The sequence below is a fragment of the Sebastes umbrosus genome, chromosome 17 (assembly GCF_015220745.1).
Source record: "Sebastes umbrosus isolate fSebUmb1 chromosome 17, fSebUmb1.pri, whole genome shotgun sequence".
In the NCBI taxonomy this organism is placed as follows: Eukaryota; Metazoa; Chordata; class Actinopteri; order Perciformes; family Sebastidae; genus Sebastes; species Sebastes umbrosus.
The window spans coordinates 11,445,186-11,466,879 of NC_051285.1; the positions used below are offsets into that span (position 1 = coordinate 11,445,186).

The 21,694-nt window shown below is 43.1% G+C and overlaps 1 protein-coding gene across 14 annotated transcripts in view; it reads right to left on the minus strand.

Annotated features, from left to right (window-relative positions):
• Nucleotides 1–21,351, minus strand: part of LOC119475468 (EH domain-binding protein 1-like protein 1) — a 30,475-nt gene extending 9,124 nt beyond the window's left edge. For 3 of the 14 annotated variants that reach the window (XM_037748201.1, XM_037748194.1, XM_037748193.1), the window contains exons 1-15: nucleotides 20,856–21,351; nucleotides 15,950–16,007; nucleotides 15,134–15,229; nucleotides 14,912–14,965; nucleotides 14,648–14,826; nucleotides 14,341–14,459; nucleotides 14,115–14,204; nucleotides 11,914–12,687; nucleotides 10,597–10,662; nucleotides 10,330–10,464; nucleotides 10,005–10,232; nucleotides 9,700–9,874; nucleotides 4,058–4,558; nucleotides 3,680–3,784; nucleotides 1,096–2,187 (exon numbers count right to left, since the gene is read on the minus strand). In XM_037748201.1, the coding sequence (XP_037604129.1) occupies nucleotides 1,096–2,187; nucleotides 3,680–3,784; nucleotides 4,058–4,558; nucleotides 9,700–9,874; nucleotides 10,005–10,232; nucleotides 10,330–10,464; nucleotides 10,597–10,662; nucleotides 11,914–12,687; nucleotides 14,115–14,204; nucleotides 14,341–14,459; nucleotides 14,648–14,826; nucleotides 14,912–14,965; nucleotides 15,134–15,229; nucleotides 15,950–16,007; nucleotides 20,856–20,959 (3,776 nt within the window). In that variant the 5' untranslated portion in view covers nucleotides 20,960–21,351. The remainder of the gene's footprint in view (nucleotides 1–1,095; nucleotides 2,188–3,679; nucleotides 3,785–4,057; nucleotides 4,559–9,699; nucleotides 9,875–10,004; nucleotides 10,233–10,329; nucleotides 10,465–10,596; nucleotides 10,663–11,913; nucleotides 12,688–14,114; nucleotides 14,205–14,340; nucleotides 14,460–14,647; nucleotides 14,827–14,911; nucleotides 14,966–15,133; nucleotides 15,230–15,949; nucleotides 16,008–20,855) is intronic. The other 11 variants (XM_037748196.1, XM_037748200.1, XM_037748198.1 and 8 more) reach the window with 11 other exon arrangements.
• Nucleotides 21,352–21,694: the final 343 nt, after the last annotated feature.

The following is a 21,694-nucleotide window of genomic DNA, read 5'->3' on the forward strand; positions in this document are numbered from 1 at the left end:
AGAAATATTTATAATTAATTAAAAAGCTGAGCGGCTTGTCACTCGTCACTCAGGTGAACTGGGGACTCAGTTGTCTGTTGTGCTCATACACTGCAGCTGGTGCGAGATACAAATATTGGCGGTTAACGGTTAATAATCGGTTAACGAGGGTCGGTTAACGGTTGAGAACATTTTTCAAAATGAGCATCCTTATGTCTGTGCGTTCAGATTTGATTGAGTCAGGACTCTAACTTCCTGTTGTTTCTAGAACCAGCAACATCCTGTCTCTTTCACCTGACCCAGTGTACTTGCCCTTCACCCCTGCCCCCCAACACTCCCTCTCTCTCCTCATTTTGAAAACCTCTGTTAGAAGTCATAACTGAGGCAAGATGGGAAGAGGAAATTCCAGTTTCCCTCACAAACAACATGGTAATTAAGTTGTTTGGGGAACATGACTCACATGCCAACACACAACTCTTTCTCGAGAAAGACCTGCAGGAAAAGACCAAACCCTCAGTAAATGAAGGATAGTAATGACCAGTGGTGGAATGTAACTACGTACTGTACTGTACTTCAGTACAATTTTGAGGTACTTGTACTCCACTACATTTATTTGACAGCTTCAGTCACTAGTTACTTTGAATAGAAAGAATAGAATAGAAATCAACTAATAAATTATGATATATTATCATAGATTAAGCTACCGAGCAATATACCTTTATCAAATGGGCCTTTCTGCATTATGAGTACTTTAACTTCTGGTACTTAAAGTACATTTTGGCGCTAATACTTTATTACTTTTACTTATGATTTTGAATGCAGGATTTTTACTTGTAACAGAGTAATTCTACACTGTGGTATTACTACCTTTACTTAAGTAAAAGATCTGAATACCTCTTCCACCACTGGTAATTATTATTTCCCTGCAGAAATGGTGAGTCAGAGCCTCAGTTATTGGAGGAAGCATACACAACGAATGCACAGGCACAGTCCTCTGATCCACAAGAGGCAACAAGCCGATCTCTCTCATACAGCCAACTCTTCTCCCGTTACTCACCTCTCTCTCTCTCTCTCTCACCCTGCGGCTATTTGTCCCTCTCTCCCACCCTTACTCACCCTGCTTCCCCTTCCATGTACAGCTCAGCCAGCCAGACGGAGCCCAGATCTTCCTGTCCTCTCTCATATTCCACCTCCTCTTCCTCCTCCTCTCTCATCCACACTGGGATGGCACCAGATTTCAGGTTGGATTTTTTAACTGATCTCAGACCAGGTTTATCCAGGGCTTTCTTAACAGCAACTACAGATTTCTCGGGTTTGACCGTTCTGGAGTCAGGTTTGCTTGTTGTTCCGGCTGCAGGGACAGAATCAGCAGGTCTGGGCGAAACCGGTTTGACTTCAGTATTCGTTTTCACTACTTTGGGATCAGACTTGTTTTCTGACTGCTCTTCATCACCCTGTAGCCTCTCATCATATGCAATATCATCCAATTCTGCTTCCCTCAGAGGAGGCCAGTCATTTGATTGGTTGTTCATGACTTCCTGCAGTGACGTAGAGCCAGAAAGGATCTCTCTTTTGCTATCCTCTTCCATTTGCCTCACCCTGTCCTCCTCCACCCTTCTCTTCATCTCTATTTCCATCTTCCTCTTCTCATTTTCTTCCTCAATGTGCTGCTTCCTTTCTTTCTCTGCCCTTTCCCTCTCCTCCCTTAGCTTGTTCTCCCGCTCTTTACGCTCTTTTTCCAACCTCTTCCTCTCCTCCTCTTCCCTCTCCATCCTTTCTCTCTCCATTTCTTCTCTCTCCTTTTCCACCCTCTCTTTCTCTTTCCTATCTGCCTCTTCTCTCTCCTCCCTCTCTCTTTCCTCCCTCTTCATGTTTTCTATCCTCTCCTTCTCCCTCTCCTCTCTCTCCTTCTCCTGCTCACTAGCTGCCATTCTCAGACTTGCCACCAGACTTAGCCCATGTGAAGGTTTCTGAGCTAAACCAGTCTGTTCAGTAATCGTCAGGTCTTCTGTTGTGTCGGAGAAGGCCGTGGGTGGAGAAATGTCCACAGCGATGGGAGTCGATGGCTCGTCATCTGGCTCAGAGGAATGCAGCATCTCTGCATCTACTTCATGTAAAGTCGGCTGACCATCGCATATAAGGAGGCGTTGAGGATGACCTGCATCAGCGGGTCCAGATGTCTGCAGGATGGAGGCCACTGTCTCATAGCTAAAGGGACAGACACGAGGGACAGGAAAATCTCTGAGACAGTTCTCACCCTACAACGACCTCAGCAGGCTCTCAACGGTGTGACACAAAGCCAGACAGCATGCTTGATTAAGTAGTTCCTTTTTCTCAGACTTTGTTTTGGTGCTTGTCCAAAGCACACAGAGGATATTGTTGGTTGCAGTGAGAACCACCCTTCACTTTCTTTTTCTACCAAGTACACAACGCAGTAAAGCCCACTGGTATTTCCATCATTTTCCATTAAGAACAGGTGAAAACGCTTTCTGGTGCCATGCAGCTCAGAGAAAGATAACACAGCTAGCCAATACATATGCACAAGACATAAGACTTCAGACAAGACTGAAATTAACAGCACATTGTGTACGACAGCTCACTGAGCGGAGCGTCGCAGTTATTAAACAGCAAACTGTTTCTGGTTTTACACAGCATCAAGCACTTGTGTACACTGACTGTATGTGTAATGGTAAATGTAGCAAGCAACCCATACTAGAATAACTGCCACGGAGATAAAGTCAGGGTTCGACATTAACCGACATTGGCGGCAAGTAGGCCACCAAGTTTTATCAGGTCTCTCTTGAGATCGGCATTAATGCTTCTAGTTGCCATTAGCTGTTAGCAGCCGGTGGGCAGCAGAGTCCTGCTCGGCTAAATAACGGACCTACTAACGTTAACGGAGGTGCCATTGAGTTACAGTATGATGCGTTCAAGCTCTATTCAGTAAAATGAGTATTGAGCGAAGGTAAATTATAACGTTATGCGAAAAAGATGGACTGTATCTTTTGTAGCGTATGCACTAAGAGACTGTTAATGTAACAGTTAAGGAAGGCTGTGTTAAGTTGAATTAAATAGCCTTTTCTATATTGTTTTTACATGTTTACATTTGGGCAACCAAAAATGTAGTTTGGCCACCAAAGTTAGGGGCTTGGTGGCCTGTGGGGCCAGTGCAAAAAAAAAATTTTGTGTCTATCCCTGAAAGTAATAACTGATCAAAATATAATAAAATGTTTCCTTAAATTGATTAATGACATGTGTAAAAGGCAATAAAAATGTATGATAAGTAAATTCAATACTGTATAAGCATACTGCTACATTTCCTGGCCATTATCAGATAAGGGGTGTAACTTTTATCTTTTACAATCTTTTTAATAACCTCTGATAAAATAATGATTATAAGTTAAAAATGTAATATTTTTAAGTCTAAAATCTATATTATTATTATGTTTTTCACTCAATTATGTAAAATGTTCTCCCTCTTTTGAGGTTGTATTTGATAAAGTAATAATACTGTGTGTTTACTGCACCTATTTTTGGAAGGATATTTTATTATATTTGACAAGTTATTGAATTATCCAACAGTTATCTAATTATTGGAAATATGTTCTGACTGTATGTAAGCTTGGTCTACAAAAAACGTCTTTTGCATAATGCCTCACACTTTAACAATTTTAACAGACAGGCAAGCAGAGAGACTCACCCTCTATACAACACCCCAACTACTGCTGACATGAAGCCAGCAGGCGCCTCCATCTGCTGCTTTGCGACACACACATCTGCCTCTGTGTGTGCACCTTTCTGGGCACTACCACACACACAGACACACACACAAAACATACTCTTGTGAAAAGCTCTCATCAAATAATAAACAACCAGTCTAACAGCATAGACAGAGGTTGAGATGAAGAAAAACAGCATCAGGTTAATCAGGTTAATTGCAATAAAGCGCTGGTTAGGCTGCTGCACCACGTTAGTTAATACAGGTGTGTGTGTGTGTGTGACTGTGTGTGTTTGTGGTGGTTTGCAAGCATAAGCAGACATGTCATGTCATGCTGCAAAGGAACCGTCACTGACTCACCCCCCTATTACACCACCCTCCTCCTGCTTCTCATCCTTCTCTTCACTACTTTCCATCCCTCTTCCTGTCTCCGCTGTGGTCTCCTCCACCGTCGCCCACAGCTGCTTCTCTGCCTCGCACACTGGCTCCTTATTGTTGGTGAAACTCCCCAGACCACCAGCCACGACCTCGGCCGGTTTCTCCTCATCTGCTCCCTCCTGTTGTGGTTTTCCCGACGGCTGGAGGACTTGTTCCGGCCGCAGTCCCGGTTCTGGTTTTGAGGGAAGCAGCGGCTCCAGCGCCAAAGCCGTGCGCTCGGCGGCTGGTTTGGGGGAAACCTCGGGTGAGGTTTCTGGTTCCACGCTGGGTCCCTCTGGCTCTTTGGGCTCCTCTTTAACCGGTGGTGCGCCGGGTTCAGCAGGAGTTGGGACTATGTGAGGTGTTTCTGTGTCTTTTGCTGTTATTGGTTGGTGCTCCTGCGTGACGGGGGCATCCACCTCAGCAGCATCTTCTCTGTGTGAGCTAGAAGAAAGGTAAAAAAAGCCCACATTTTTACATTTGCTATACCTACTACATCATTAAGAAGCCAGAGCATCAGCGAAGCAGACAGACACACAAATGGTTAGAAAGAAAGACAAAGCAAACAGACGTCCCCCTCATCCATTCTTACCCTCTGCACAAAGGTTTTGCACCCTCCTTGGCAGAGATTGTTTCAGAAGTATCTTTCCCACTTCTCCCTTCTAGTGTTTTCCATACAGGAACCTCTGCAGCAGACAGCCTCTGAGGAGGTGGCGCCAGGGTCAACACCTCTAATGTGAATGGTTTATCCTGACCAGTGGGGCCTGAACGGGTGCCAGGTGGAGCACATGTGGCAGATATTTTCTTTTCTGGGACAACAATGTTTGACAATGAACCTTCCTTTAAGAGAGAGGGTTGCCCCAGACTGGATAAAGGGGAGAGAAAGAGGAAAGGTTCATCAGAAATAAGAAAAGGAGAAGAGGAAAGCCATACAACAACAACAACAACAGAAAAAAACAAATAGTAGGGGTGGGCGATACCACAAAAATCATTTGCATGTTAAAAGGCAAGACAGCTTTTAAAGGAGCAGTGTGTAGGATCTGGCGGCATCTAGTGGTGAGGTTGCAGATTGCAACCAACTGAAGCCTCTCTCGTGTGCAAAGCGTGTAGAAGAACTACGGTGGTCGACGCGAAAAAGCGAATGGCCCTATACCTAAAGCCAGTTGTTGCTGAGGCCCTGACACACCAAGCTGACGGTCAGCTGTCGGACAGTTTGGGGGCATCGGTGAGCGTCTGTTGGCCTAGTTTTTGTGGCGTATCCGGCACAGACGGAGCTTGTCGGTGAGATAAATCACTCTGATTGGCTGTTCAGCTTAAACGAATCAGTGCACGAGAAGAGAAACGGAAGCGAGGAAAGCAAGCCAATGAGTAAAGTCCAGAAGAAAAACTGTAGTCTTTGCGTTGTGTTCGAGGGCAACTTTCTGGCCAAGACACAGGTGACGTGAGGCGACTCAATGGTCAGCCTTCGTCGACACTAGTTCTTTGATGTAACGGCTCATACTAAGTTAATGAAAACACAACAATTCTTATTTTCATGATATTACACACTGAAGGAAACATATTTACTGATATTATATTCCATAGATTCAATAGATCCCACACTGTTCCTTTAATGGTAACACACGCAGCAGAAGCAGGGAAGCAAAGAGCTAGCTAGTATCAGTAGTCAAAACAAGACTTAGTATCGGTGGTATCAATACTTTGGGGATCGATCGGTCCACCCCTACCACACAGATAATCAATGACGACTTGCGTGAGCAGAGAATCACTAAATAATTACCACAGAAGAAGAGAGAAATAATCAAAATAGAAATGTTGAATGATTCAGCCCAATTTGACGACACTTAAGCGCAGAGTAACGGAACAAAGACTGATGTGTAAATCAGTAGAAAGTGAATTTAAAGTGACTTTTTTAAGACTAATACTGATTGATTGATTGATTGATTGATTGATTGGATCGGCAGATGGCAGCCATTCGATTGTATTAAAACAAAAAGAAATCATCACCCACAGTGACATTACTTTTTATTTCAGTGGTGTAACTCACCGCTCATCGGAGGCAGAGCTTGGTTTGTTCACTGAGTGAAGGGTCGTCTCTCTGTCTTGTGATTGGCTGAGAATAGATGTAACGCCGGTTTTGTCCGGAGGAGGGAGATCGGGAGCGGGAAGTTGAGTTTGTGTGAGACTGGGAGGAGGAACGGCGGCGTGTGTGTTTAGTTGAGGAGCTGGCAAAGAAGAAGAAACCAGAGTTTTCATCTTCTGCTTGTCCTCATCTGACCTGTTGGCCTCCACACTGCAGACCGGAGCTGCTCCATGCTCCTTCCTCCTCTTGTCTTCCTCCTCCTTCATTCTCTCTTTCTCCTCTCTACATCTCTTCTCCTCCTCTTCCCTCTTTTTCCTTTCCTCCTCCATTTTCTTCTTCTCCTCCTCCTTCCTCCTTTGCTCCTCTTGCAGCCGTCTTTCCTTTTCTTTCTGCTCCTTCAAGAGTCTCTCTTTCCTCTTCTCCTCCTCCTCCTCACGTCTTTTCTCCTCTGCTTTTTTCCTCCTCTCTATCCTTTCCTTCTCCTTCTTTAAGAGTCTCTCATTCTCTTTCTCCTCCCTATCCTTCTCCTCTTTGAGTACTCTCTCCTTTTCTTCCTCTTCCCTCTTTCTTCTCTCCTCTGCTTCTTTGACTCTCTTCTCCTCCTCCCTCTTCTTCCTCTCTTCTTCTGCCTCCTTTTTCTTTCTCTCTTCCTCTTTCCTCCTTACATCCTCCATCCTCTTCCTCTCCTCTTCTGCCTCCTTTTTCTTTCTCTCTTCCTCTTTCCTCCTTTCCTCCTCCCTCTTCTTCCTCTCCTTCTCTGCCTCATTTGTCTTTCTCTCCTCCTCCTGTTGTAGATGTTTTTCCTCCTCCTCCCTTTTCTTCCTCTCCTCTTCTGCCTCCCTTTTCTTTCCCTCTTCCACTTTCATCCTCTCCTCCTCCATCTTCTTCCTCTCCTTCTCTGCCTCAATTTTCTTTCTCTCCTCTTCTTCCTGTAAATGTATTTTCTCCTCCTCCTGCCTTATTCTTCTCCCTTCCTCCTCTTTCATTTTCTGTTGCTCCTTCTCTTTCTCCTCCTTTAAGCATTTCTCCTCCATCTTCTTCCTCTCTTCCTCTTCCAGGAGCCTCTTTTTCTCTTCCTCCATCCTTTTCTCCTCCTCCTCTTTCATTTTCTGTTGCTCCTTCTCTTTTTCCTCTTTCAAGCGTTTCTCCTCCATCTTCTTTCTCTCCTCCTCTTCCAGGAGCCTCTTCTTCTCTTCCTCCCTCCTCTTCCTTTGCTCCTCGAACACTCTCCTCTCCTCCATCATTTTCTCCTCCTCCTCTTTCATTTTCCTCATGAATCTCTCCCTCTCAAGTCTCCTCTCTTCCTCCCTCCTAAGCTTTTCCTTTTCCACCTCCACCTCCAGGAGTCTCCTCTGCTGCTCTCTTTTCCTCCTCTCCTCCTCGTACCGCTTCCTCTTCTCCTCCTCCTCCTCTCTCAGCTTCTCCTGTTTGTCTCTCCTCGTCTTCAGGAGTCTCTCCTCCTCGCATTTCTTCCTCTCCTTCTCCTTCTTCCCCTCCTCCTCCTCCAGTAAGAGCATCTTCTTCTCCTCCTCTAACAGTCTCTTCTTCTCCTCCTCGTGTTTCCTCCTCTCTTCCTGCTTCCGGAGCATTCCTTTTTGCTCTTCCTCTTCCTCTTTCCTCCTTTCCTCCTCCCTCTGCTTCTCCTGCTCTGCCTTCATCATCACTTCCTTCTTCGTCACCGCTCCCTCTAACTGCTCCGTCAGTGACGGTTTCTCTCCACCAGCCTTTTCATTGGTTTTCTGCTCAAGACTGCAGAACAGATAAACAATATTCCTTAATCCTAAATCTGTGTGTGTTTTTCATTATCAGCACATCAGTTCACATTTTGTAACCTTATTTTTTTAATGTTCTGTATCTTGATTTTATCTGTGAATATAAATACTCACCCCGGAGGACACCTTTTGATAGTATCCCGCTTAGAGTCATCCTCTTCCAGAAACAAGCTCACTGATTCTTGCCTCTGGTTAAACGACTCAAAGATGATGTCGTCAAAGTCAGGGTCGGGTTCAGGCTTCGCCAGTGGCGGCTTTTCGGCCTTAAATGCGCTAATAACACTCGTCTCATTGGTTGGCTTTTTCAAATCAGTTTCCCCCTGAGCACTTAGCGGTTTAGGAGTGATAAATGCCGCCACAACATTGGTGGAGGGCTGCTGAGGGGTGGAGCTCTCACAGCAGGAGAAGGGCCACGGAGGGGGCGGGGCTACTATCAGCTCTGAACGTGACTGGGCAGGACTGCGGGACAGAAACATTTGGAGGTCAGACTCCAGAGGATGAGCGGGTGAGATTTCACAAGGCTGAGCGTGCAGGAGGTGATTAAGGGTGGGACAACAGGCCGGCCACAGAGCAGACTATACAGTCCTGATCGTTTTTCCACTGCTGTGTACTGGAAGGTCAATGCAACAGGAGGAAGGGTACGAAACACTCTGCTGCTGAGTGTTAACACGTTAGCATCAAGGAAGCACAAACACAAAGCAACCACGAGGCCTCGAGCAATATAGTTCGACAAATCTCTCGATCAGCAAATGTGAATAAGCTGTTATTCAACAAAACGTGTCAGCAAGCTGAAGCAGGTTTTCCTAAGTCAGCACGAAGGTGGGTTAAGCTTGGGATCATTTGGACCATAATGAGTTTAATAATAAGGCACTGATCAATACTATTGGATTGGAGAAATGACGAGAAATGTTCATCCCAATGATGCACTCTGAAGCGCCTTCAAAGATTGATGCCCGGAACGGCCGTAGCGTCAATAGCATGGAGGCCGCTGAATTAACGGAACATCTGTGCAATTTAAAGGAATCTGTCTGAACGGTAAATATGAAGCTACATCCGGTTTACATGAAAAGTGGGAAACTGCTAGTCAGGCTCTGTCCAAAAGGTAACAAAACGTGCCTACCAGCACCTCTAAAGCTCACTATTTAATGTGTTATATTTTGTTTGTTTAACCTGTACAAAATCCAAAGTGTACAAATGACTTCACTTTACTTCCATACTTATTTACAGGAGTATTTATTGTACAGATTTAACAAACAAGATATAATATGTTAATTAGTCAATTTTAGAGGTGCTGGTGGGTTGATTTTGTTACCTTTGGACAGAGCCAGGGTAACTGTTTTCCCATTTCCAGTGTTTATGCTATGCTCTGCTAACTTTCTCCTAGTTGTAGCTTCATATTTTACAGACATACATGGTATTGACGTTCTCATCTAACTCTCGCGAAAAAAACATATTCCCCAAAATGCTGCACCTTTCTCTGAAGCAATCATGCAATTTCAAGCAGGCAGCCCATCTCAAAGTGTACAGATGTGCTCTCTACACTTCTACACCTCTCATGAGTCCGTGTGTCTATGTTTCTCCCAAGCTGTGCTTAGGGCTGTCGCCAGTCTTCAAGACGCCGCTTCAGCTCTGTGGTCTGCTGACACATTCTCTCTTCACACAGCATTTCGGAGCCAAAGTTATCCAAACCAAGCAATCAAAATCTAAACACTCATGTGGAGTGACCTCACCTGATCCTTGCTGGTTCAGCTTTGTTTTCTGTGACGGCCGCCTTTGAATCCTGAGCTGGTCTGATCGGCTGGTTGGATGCTCTGATGTTGGCCACCGCCCGGTTATTATGAGGAGAACCCTCGTCTCGGCTCGGAGTTGTTTCCTCGTCTACTTGAGCGAGGGGGATCGTTGAGCCTATAAAAAGCAAAAGCAAAGGTTATTTTTGATGTGATGAGACATATTCACACGTCAAAAAAGCACGAGGTAATTGTCTTGGCTGAAATAAACACTGATAGGAGGTTGTTTGATTAGTTGGCTGGTGTACCTGACTGACAGGAGGTGAGCGGAGCAGAAGGAGAGACAGCGAGCTGAGGATGAGGAGAGGAGAATAAAACAGAGGTGGAAAGAGAAGAGGAGCGAGCGGGTGAGGAGAGGGGAAGGGAGGCGGTATGGGCTGGAGCAGCAGGGTCACAGAAGGCATCAAGGTCAGGACTACTCTGCAGAGGGACAGGGGTGATGTCGCTACCGGATGTCAACCATGCACCCTGAGCACCTGAGGAAAGCAGATGAAGCAGGTTCATATAGGAACATGTGAAATGAAGAAAGGAAAGGTGAAGACAGAGGAGAACATATTCTTGACATTGGTTTACCTGACTCTGAGATAGAGGGGTGAGATTTGGGGAGAGGAGTTGACTCAGGAGAAGGTACGTCAGCGGAAAATGGAGAGGGAGAGGAGGGGCGGTCGACTGACTTGACAACGTGAGGCCTGAAAATGTGAACACGGCCTAGTAGAAAGGACAGATGATGGAAGATATGAGTGAAACAGAGAAGGAGAGAAGAAAAGGATATTTTTAAAGATCTGAAAATAATATTAGTAATGGACTAGTATTCGAGAGACAGTCACAGCAGAGACAGACCAGAGACGGAAGTGAGATCATCTGCAGTTTTAACCTCCAGGGGGCGCCGTTGATGTGAAGCAGGAACTGAGGAGGGTAGAAACAGGAGGGATGAACAAAAGAGGAATAAAGAGAAACCAATATAACATGTATGACAAAGAGTGAAAGGGGAACATAGCTAATTTTATATCATGCATGTTACTAATTGTATTACAGCACAGAAGTGATCTGTATCTGTCAGGAACAAACTGCTGCAGTCTCAACAGTGATTAGTGGTGTCAGAGTAATCAAAACACTATCACTGTACAATGATATTATTAAGAAGGCTGAATCAAATATTTAATTTTCTTAATGTTCAAAACTTCCGGGCCCTATCATTATGTTACGTTAATGCCTATTTCTCGCCTCAAATGTTTTCAGAATCATCTTGTAGTGCACGGTTTAGCTGTGAAATGAGAAAGTTTGTGACGCTGCCGCCATTGTGAAATCTGGTGAAGGAACACCAAGTTCTGGTCACATGACCGGAGCACAGCCAATAGGAATGCTCTCTCAATGAAATGACCTGTGATTGGTCAAAGTCTCCTGTCACGGGCTAGATTTTAAAGCCTGAAAACAGAGCCATGAGGAGGTGCAGAAGTCTAGTTTTCTCTCAGAACACTTGAATTACAATATGCTGAAAGGTTATTATGGAATTTTTGCCCAATGATGCCAAAAATATTCTGCCTACTGCCACTTTAAAGGGGAGTTTTTTCTTGCCACGGTCGCTTGCTCATGGGGGAATGTTGGGTTTCTGTAAATTATAGCGTACGGTCTAGTCCTGTTCAATATGATAATTTGGTTTGTGAGTTCATCTGGTTGCCTTTTCACTATCCACAAATGTAATTGTTCTTTTTGTACACTTGTACAGTCACTTTATGGTTACAGAATCTCTCTCCACCTCCCTACTATTTGGAGTGTAATTCATTTGCTAAAATCAGAGACAAAATGCACAATAAACAAAGTTAAAGATGAATTTGACTGTCTTTTTCTTTACTATTTTCCATATATATCATGATAATATCGTGAATTCTTTTGGACACGATAATCATGTAGTGAAAATCTGATATCTTGACAGCCCTGGTTCAGATGTTTAACTCTGACCTAAATTATGATATCATGACAACCTGATCTCCCTTACAACATACCATACTGTATAAGTAATATACTTTTGACCTATAAAGTAACATGTGCATGACTGTAAATCATGTGGAACACGAGGTCAAGCCAAACCATCACACACATGAGGAATCAGTTAGTGTAAAGCATGCAGCGTGCCGGTCTGCCAGCCAGCCAAGATACCTTTTCCTGAGCCTGACTGGAAGATTCTGGGCAGAGATGGAGGCTGAGAGGGGGTCCGTGTGAGTGGAGGGTGAGCGGACGGAGGCTCAGAGGACGGGGTGGGCTTTGAGGGGGAGGAGGATTTAGGTGGGAGAGACTGGGAGGCAGTAGAGATGGTTTTATGGGTCAGGGTGGTGGATACAGTGAGAGAAGCCGTTTGGGGAGTCATGGAGGATGATGTTATGATATTTGTGGGTGAGGACAACGCTGGGGAGGGAAGTTTGGGAGTTAGTGAGGTAATATGTGTTTCGGAGGCAATGGGTGGCGTAAAGGGCAATTTGGAGTTTGAAGAATTCAGAGGAGCGGAGGGCGCTGCTAAAGAAGGCTCCACTGACACAGAGTCAGAGCATTGGGAAGATGGAGGATGAAGGGAAGAGGAAATATTTTGGGAAGAAGGTGAGATCATGGGTGCTTTGGGGGATGGAGGATTTGCAGGAGACACATCAGAGAGAGGCGGGACAGAGGAGGCACTCTGGGTCGAGGGAGTAGCCGCCGTGAGCTGTGAGCCTGGAGGATTAGGTAGTGGGTCAGAAGAAGCCTCAGTGAGAAGAGGGTTGGATGATCTTTTATGTTTGGATCTGGGTGAGGGCTGAGGGGAGGGGCCGGGGGAAGGATGGATCTCTGATTGGACGGGGGCGGCGGAGAAGGGGTGTCGGCTGCGACGGGGCGAGGGGCGAGGAGCGCTAGGTAGAGGAGGGCGGGAGTGGATGGCAGGACTGGGAGGACCGCCACAGGCTGGATGAATAGATGGAAGGATGATGGTTGGATGGATGGATGGATGGATCAGTGAAAGTAGATTTTTCCAGGAGGAGAAATTATGAAAAAGAAAGAAGGCAAAGGTCATGAAGTGAAAATGAAAATGAAAATGAAATGACAGTTGATGATTTGACTCACATTTCAGCTGTAAATGTGTGCACATCAGGGGTGGAACGTAACTCAGTACATTTACCTGAGTACTGTACTTCAGCACAATTTTGAGGTACTTTACTTGAGTATTTATATTTTTCTACTTCACCACATTTCAGAGAAACATTGTACTTTTTACTACTACTACTATTTATCTCACAGCTATAATTACTGGTTACTTGGCATATTTTGCAATTTATTTTCTTTTACATGGAATATTATTAAATTAATTTTAATGCAAATTAACTAATTTAATAATGTTATAAAAAAAATCAACTTTTAATTGCAGTGCAGCAACCTAGCATATTTTTTTCTTATTTCTTATTATTCTTATTTATCTTCTTTTTTATTAAAAACCTTATTTTGTATTTTAGGAGTCTTAGACAGAGATGTCTTTATAAGAGTGGATGTTTTTGCAGATTAAACTGCCTAACATTTTATAAAGTATTTGAAATCCCCTCGAGCAATGTCAACAAAAATGCTGCTCACATATTATTACATCAGTGATAATGATCCTATAATATAATAAATAATGGGTACTTTATGTTTGGTACGTAATTTGGCTATTAATATTGAACTTTTACTTTTTTACTTTTACATTTAGTAAAAAAGTAAGATTTTGAATGCAAGACTTTTACTTGTATAATATTTTTACATTGTTGTATTACTACTTATACTTAAGTAAATGATGTGTATTCTTCTTCCACTACTGGTGCCTATTCAGATAAAAATGCACGCCCTAAGGCCATACAATATACAATGTAATATTAACATTTTAACACTACTACTACTACTGCTGTACCAGCTATGAGATACACCACAAAGACGTACAGTGAATGTAGCAATAACATTTTAAATGGACCGAGAACATGTAATTTCTTTCATGCTGGTCATCATCTGATGTCAGCGTTATGGTGATTTTCATGTTGTCATAGTAATGTCTCTCTGCACACAATGATCTCTGTCTGCCATGATGCAGCTGAAGCTTGTCATGCCTCCAAACAAACTCCCAGTACATTGGTGGCATCAGTCCATCATCACATGATGTTCTCAATAATGTCTAGATGAGAAATATGTGGTATGCAGAGCAAATGGCATGAGTGCGTGAAATGCTGTTATATAAACTGAGCCTCCCAATAGCAGACAGGAGGAGAGAGAGTTCCTGTTCACACTTTCTCCTCCTCCTCCTCCTCCTCCTCTCTGGCAAGAGAAACAAACAGCAGGAGCGGGTGAAAGAAAGGGCAAGAGGAATCTACCTGAGGCTGGAAAAGAGGGTCCAGCGGAGTCACGCTTGTCAGGTGGAGGGGGAGCAGGGCGATTTGGGCGAATCAGAGTGTGTGAAACGACTGCGGCGGCCAGAAAAGAGTAGAGCGGAGGAAGTGACGGGAGGAAAAAGGAAGATAGAGGAGGAAGAAATGTCAGAAGAAATACCTCACAGTGAAGGTCAGAGAGAAGATGCAGTGTTTGTGTACGTCTGCCTACCTGAAGCGGTGACAGACTTCTTGTCCTCCTCTTCGTCGCTCTCGTTGAAGTCGTCCAGGTTGCCGATATCTGTGGGTTTGACGCTCATCAGGCTGGCCAGACTCTGCATGTCTTCATCGCTGAGGAACAAGAACATGAGAGCAAACATTTTACATTACATGGTCAGTATATCAAATGTGGTTGAGGCTTCATTTCTCTACATCCAAAGTGGAATACTCACAACAAGTATACACAAATACATAAAACACTTTTTATTTAAGTATGTCCGTTTTCATGTCCGTTTTCATGTATGTATTGTTGTACTCACGTGGCTTTCCCCTCCCGAACGAAGACACATGACAGCGACAGCTTGAGCGTGGCCTCCACCACTTTGACAGACAGCGGCTTCAGCTTCAACGTCAGGTCCGTCTGGGTCGGCGTCAGACTGGCAAACCGCTTCAGGTTGATGTCTGCTGATGCCAGCACCTTACGATGCCCCTTGTTTTCCTTTACATGGCCAACAAAAACAACCGTGAGACGTATAGTATTTTGAGTCACATCAATCTAAAGAATCAAAATCAGAGATACTCACACCCTCAATGACAAACGTCCACTCTTTGTCCTCAAACTCATCAGCATTGACCTCCTGAAAAGACGAGAACAAACTATAAAACTTGCAGTCGAACATCCTCTATCCTCATCTGCATTGGTTATAAAGTATCTATAGTAGTAGATCTCCACTTCCCCACTTTCCCTCTAATTTCTCCCCTGTTTGCATGTTTATAATGTAAACAGTGCATTCTGGGTTTGGTACCTTGAAGAGTGTAACAGAGATGTCGATGTTCTCAGGGACCGGCCACACCACCATGCCCCTGTAGGGGTTCTTGATTCCGGGCTGCCAACTGTGGAGCTGCACAACAAACAATACTGGTGAGAGACTGTCAGACTGTCAAGTAAACAGACTTTTTACTTTAGTAAAAATCGCAATAACACAGTGTAGAAGTACTCTATTACAAGTAAAAGTCCTGCATTCAATATGTTATTTAAAATTTACAGAAGTATTAGCATCAAAATATACTAGGGCTGCACAATAAGAATAAAATATGCGATAACGTTGAATATCGCGATATTACTTGCGATAAATAAACAGATATTGAATTGCATTCAGAAAAACAATATATTGTGATGCCCTAAAATATACTTTAAGTGCTAAAAGTAAAACTACTCATTATGCAGAATGACTTCTGAATAATATCAGAATAATACACATTACATAATTGTATATATTGCTGCATTAATGTGTAAATCACTTTAATGTTGCAGCTGGTATAGATGGAGCTATTTTTTTTTAAACTTCACATACTGCCGGGTAGTTTAATTTATAAAAAATACATCAATTTGTTGTTGATAATATATTTTTTTAATAATCTGAATCTGCAAAGTAACTGGTAACTAAAGCTTTAAAATAAATGTAGTGCAGTAAAAAAGTACAATATTTCCCTCTGAATGTAGTGGAGTAGAGGTATAAAGTAGCGGAAAATGTAAATACTCAAGTAAATTTCCACCACTGGAAACTGTGTGTGTGTGTGTGTGTGTGTGTGTGTGTATGTTTGTGGATCAGTGGTTTCACCTTGGAACACATGCGTCTGTTCCTCCTGGTCCACACCACCCTGAGCTTGTCTGGTTGCCTACAGAAACACACAAAACATTGGTCAAAACACAGAAATGACGTCTTGCCTCATGCTGTTACCTGACAAAATGATTGATGACGTAATCTGCTCTTCTGCAAAAAAGATTTTAAAAAGTCTCTGCAGTTTCACAACCATTTCATCAACATCAGTTACACTACAAAACCCTCAGTGAAAGACACACGGACAATAAATAGTACCATGTTCGACCTTCATTAAATTATGACTCTAAACAAAGTGGATATTATACAAATGAGACAACACAAGGTCTAATAGAAGGTCTTGTGAGTCACTGCTGAATAATAATGCCCTGGAGTCAAAGACAGGGCACTGATGTGAGTGAGTGTGAGTGTGTGTGTGTGTGTGTGTGCAGACAGTGATCAGACTGGTAAAGCTGTGAATGTGTGTACAGCTGTTTATATGTAATTAGGCTACACAATGCATAATAGGTGTGTGTTAGTACTGTGTGTGCCTGTCTTTTTGTATATGTGTGTGTTGGTAACATGTGTATATGTGTTGCCACTGTATTTCCTCAGTCCTCTGCGGCACAGGAAGTGAAACTGGAGTCACGTGACCTGAGTCTATGTGAATGTGAGGCGTGCCTCTTGACAGGAAGTACTGTAGGAACCGCCTTTACAAAAGAACACACACACACACACACACACACACAGAGACCCAAAATCAGTACATAATCATAATTCTCTTCATACCTCAAACTTTAATTATAATATCTTTACAACTATATTTCAACGCCTACGGATGATTTATAGGATATTAGTTCACAGAATGTCTGTATATTGTCTCAAGTGTCAGTGTATCGGTGTTCAAGTGTAGCAAAGAGTGCAGCTACATGTGTTTATGTGTGTTAGGGGGTCAGGAGTGGCATCAGAAATAGCCCAACAGGCACACAGCGAGGGTAACTAACGGAGGGGAGAGGAGGAGGAGGAAGAAGAAAAGAACAGCACAAACAGGAGACAGGAAAGTATGATCTGAAACAACATCTTCTGTACCACTGAGCTCAGTAACAATGGGTTTTACACGGGCGAACATTAGGGTGTAATACAGTTTAGTAACATGTAATTACCGTAATTGTGGTAGGTTGGTGTTTTGTCATTCAGCAAAACAATGGTTATATCCCACAGCTGACTAGATGAGGGATAAATATTACTCCCATCCATGTTGAAATTGTGGTTTTAAACAGCATTTAGTGCTTGTAATAAAAACAGAACATATATCACATTCATTTACACATTTACAGACAGTAAAATAAATGAACTTACTCACTAAACCTCAATGTTTTCGTCACAAAAAGCACTCCTCCTGTTACTGTAAAAATAGCCTGTTGCTAGGTCTTTAATTATGTCTGTGCCACTAAACTGTATTTGTTCGACATCACTTCATCATTTTCTGACGGCATGTGCAAACTGCCAAGCTGTCTTATCTTTTGGCCCCTCTGTATTTTTCTTTCCTTTATCCAGTAGAGATTGTAATGGAAAAAAAGGTTCTTCCAGTCATGCTATCATGTATTTTTCTGTTCAAAGTCTAAGTATGCATCTCAGTAACTAGTCTGTGTGGTCTCAGTCTCTTAGAAAGGTAATGGTCTCAAATCATAGCACTAAATTACATTAATACAACCCAACCAAACACACAGAGTAACCTCTGACCCCGGATACAGAGTTTAATAACATAAGAACTATGAGCTGGTTTCCTTTTCAAAAACAACACATGCCTAAAGTAATATGACTTTGGATTAATCACCAGTTTTTCCTCACTTCCTCCTGACCGCTCTTCTCCTTCTCTCTGTGGTTCAAGACTTTTGCCTCCCTGTTTCAACTGGTAAAGGCTTACAAACTCTGATTTCATCATGTGGGAGTTGTCATTCTTTCTAAATCACTCTGTCCCTTTCCTTTGTCCAGACAACACAAGCTCTCTGCTGCTGATGAAACTTTTAAACTTTATTGCCTTCAATTATTGCAGGGAAGAAAAAAAAAGATCTCTGTGTCTTATTGTGTTGCTGATAAGTCACTTACACAATTATTCCATACTTCAATGTAATCTGGACAGATAAGAAGGTGGCGGCTTCACAAAAAGGGGGTGATATTATTCCCAGTTTTCCCTTTTAAACGTGACCCTAGCACACTTAAACTGACAATCTTTAAGTATGTTTTCTCTTCAAGGATGTGTCAGTGTACAATATGTCAGAGCAGAATAATGCTTCATGCTGAATCACCTGGCCACCTCCCAAATGTTTTGTACAACAGGAAATTGCACAAGTGGGGGAAGCCCTACATAGCTTGAGGGCTATGAAGTGATTTGATTGCATCCTTGAAATGAAATAACAGTGAGACAAGTGAGTCTACTGATGTGCTTATAATCATAATGATAAAGGATTCAATATTGATGTTGATGTTGTTGGAATACTAAATCTTGTTCACAATGTAACTACAGGTACTTTCTTCTGATTGCCTGCATCTGTATACATTACAGAAAGTCTAGCATGTTCGATTCTTTTTGCCTTCCACGACGTGTTCCATCATAGCCGTGACCAATAGCGTGCTCCCGTGTGTTCAGACAGGACTCCAACACAAACTACGCGGAAGCACCAAAACCGCAAAGTTATATCTAGTGAAGCCCGTCTTGCAAAACAGTGTTGGCCGCGGTCGGAGGACGCAGGAGAGACCGTAGCTTTGGTCTCCAGGGCCGGAGTCTCTGCTGTACTCTGCTCCTCTGCCTGCCTGCTTGCCTTCACTCACACACCGCGCTTGTTCTCGCGCTTTCGCTCCACTCTCGCGTGCCTGCGCGCACACTACACACTGCAGAAGAGATAGTTTAGCTCTGAGAATGTCTAGCAAATGTACAGTAGACGTTTGTGCAGAAATACAGTAAATGCTGCAGCTCCTCCAGACCAACAGAGGCTTTGCGTGTCTTGTGAAGTGACGGGGCTCCGCAGCGAGACACGTTGTCCTCTCCAACCGGGTGCCTCCCTGTTCACTCCGGCTGCGGTCGGGAGACGATAACGTTACTCTTCCTGCCTCAGCCCCGGAGGGTGAAGCAGTGGGGCTGAAGCAGGAAAAGCCAACACCAGGATCAGCATTGATTCATGGAGAGACCCTCTATGTAGAGCGAGCACAAGCGCGACCGCGATCAACAGGACACTGACTTTCGTTGACTTAACGACCACAGGTGTTGCTGTTATGAAGCAATTTCAGATTTTTACGAAATAGTCCCTTTGAACAAACCGGTAATAGTAATAACGCTATACCAAAGAGTTGCTGTGTAGTTGACTGTACTCACAATAAATCCCAAAACGCTGATTTGTTCCGCTGTCATGTCCTAACAAAGATATAATTGAGGGGATTCATGGCTCCAAGCCATAGACCAGATCGCCGAGTCTGCGCTCCCTTTTGGGGGGAAGGAAACTCGCTGTCACATGAGAAAAAATGGAAAATGCTGAAAAGCTGTTGTGTAGCGGGTTAACTGGCTTTCACACTGAATTGAGGCACATACCATACCTGATTATTCACTGTCAGTATGGTAAATCACTAAATGATGCAGGTGACTGTGAGTAGCATGGCTAGCGAACGCTAGCTTGAGTGTGAAGCTGCTGCAGTAATACAGTCAAACATTAACATTGGAACAGCATCAGACTGTCATCTCCAACTAAATCTCAGCCCATAGATCAAACAGTTAACTATTAACATGTTGGTTATGTACAGACAACACTTAAAGGTCCCATATCATGCTCATTTTCAGGTTCATACTTGTATTTTGGGTTTCTACTAGAAAATGTTTACATGCTTTAATGTTTAAAAAACAATTTTTTTTCCTCATAATGTCTGCTTGGATATAGCTGTCTTTGCCCTCTGTCTGAAACGCTCCGTTTTACTACATTTCAATGGAATTGCAACAGAATTGCGTTGCTAGGCAACAGCTTGGGTCCATGTTTATTTCCTGTCAGCTGATGTCATTCACATCCACTGCAACGGGAAATAAACAGAGAACCATTTAGAATATTTACATTTAAAACTGGGAAATGGTCTAAATATTGTAGATTTATGACATCACAAATGGACAGAAATCCTAACGGCTTGTTTCTAAAGCTCAGTTTCTGAATACGGGCTGTGTGTATTTCTCTGTGGTTTAAGCATTTCGATACTTTCACATTATTTATGTATCACTTAAACCTGCTTGATAATATAAAAGCCATGAAAATGTCTCTTTTTACAATATGGGACTTTTATCCTAACCTGATTCAATCAAATGTGTATAGATGTCTGGTTTAGCAATATCTGGACGGGGAAGACTTTAAAGGAACATGGCGGCGATCAACTTTCATTTATTAAGGTAACGCTCAGGTTCAGGCAAGATCCCAATATAATTATTAGACATGTGTATAAAACAAACGTTTGTTTGCACAAGAGGTGAATGCATACACTTGTCGAAATTACAATCCAAACATACGTCCAATTGCATTGAAGTCTATGGGATCTTCTGGTTTTCTTTCCCACCAGAAGGGGGCGTGGTTTGATGTATACAGCAGAGATAAACGCCTCTGTCTGCACACATGTTCATTTTTTTTTATATCAAATGATTATTATTTTAAGATCAATGATACTAACTGTTTACTGTCTCTCATAGTCCCACATATCGATAGCTGGGGTCGGGAATCGAACTCACTGTCACCGGTACATGAGGGACGCCCTTCATCCCCTGTCAGTGTAGCGGAACATTAGAATAAGTCTTATTATTATTATTATAGCTAATACTAAACAGGTTAGTTAGGGCGGTTATTTAAATGTCAAACAGTGGAAACATGCAGTCGTTCATGTTGTTGATCCTATAACTCACCATTTCTTTGTACACTCCAACACCAGTTCCTGGTAAGAGGCGACAAACTGAAACTTTGAAGCCTTTTTACCAACACGCTGCAGTCTCTTCCACACAGAAGTCATAACTTTACTATGGTAAAAAAAATATAAATATATAACTTAAACAGGAAAAAGAAAACTCCTGCGCAACAATAATCCAAGTCCTTAAAAGGTCTTCTTCTTCTTCTTCTACTGCTGCTGCTGCTGCTAGTGATGAACTTCACACAAGCTGCGACTTGCAGCTAATAAGTTGAATCAGTCCCAGAAGTGTCGCCATGTACCGAACACAGAGAGAGCTGTAATCTGGCAATTAAGAGGAACCGGTTCCGCCCTGCAAACAGCCGGTAAACGCCTGATATGAAGCTAAAGTTTCAACCAAACAACTGCAGCAGCTCCTCATTGACAACTTGTCTTCTCTGTTTCTGGCAGTAATCCACATGGAGCCTTGTTGTAATATATATTTCTGCTGCCTCGACTTCACCCTCCCTCCTTCCTCCACAACAGAGAGACAGGATATGCAAAGAGTGTCCACTGGTGATGCAGCAGTATGCAAAAGGACTTTATCTTTTGCTGTATGTGTGAAGGCACTGAGTAACAGTCTAGACTTTGATCCTGACTGTCTATGTCACTGGAACAGGCTTATCTGACTGTTTCATTTGATCACTTCTGTCTGCAGGCAGGTTTATAAACTATAGCTTTCATGCCAGTGCTAAATACATAAAACATATTCTTTTAATTGAGCTCATAAGTAGGGCTGTCCCCTTCTTATTTACACATATTTGACATATATAGGGCATTTTCACTTTCTCCCACAGACAA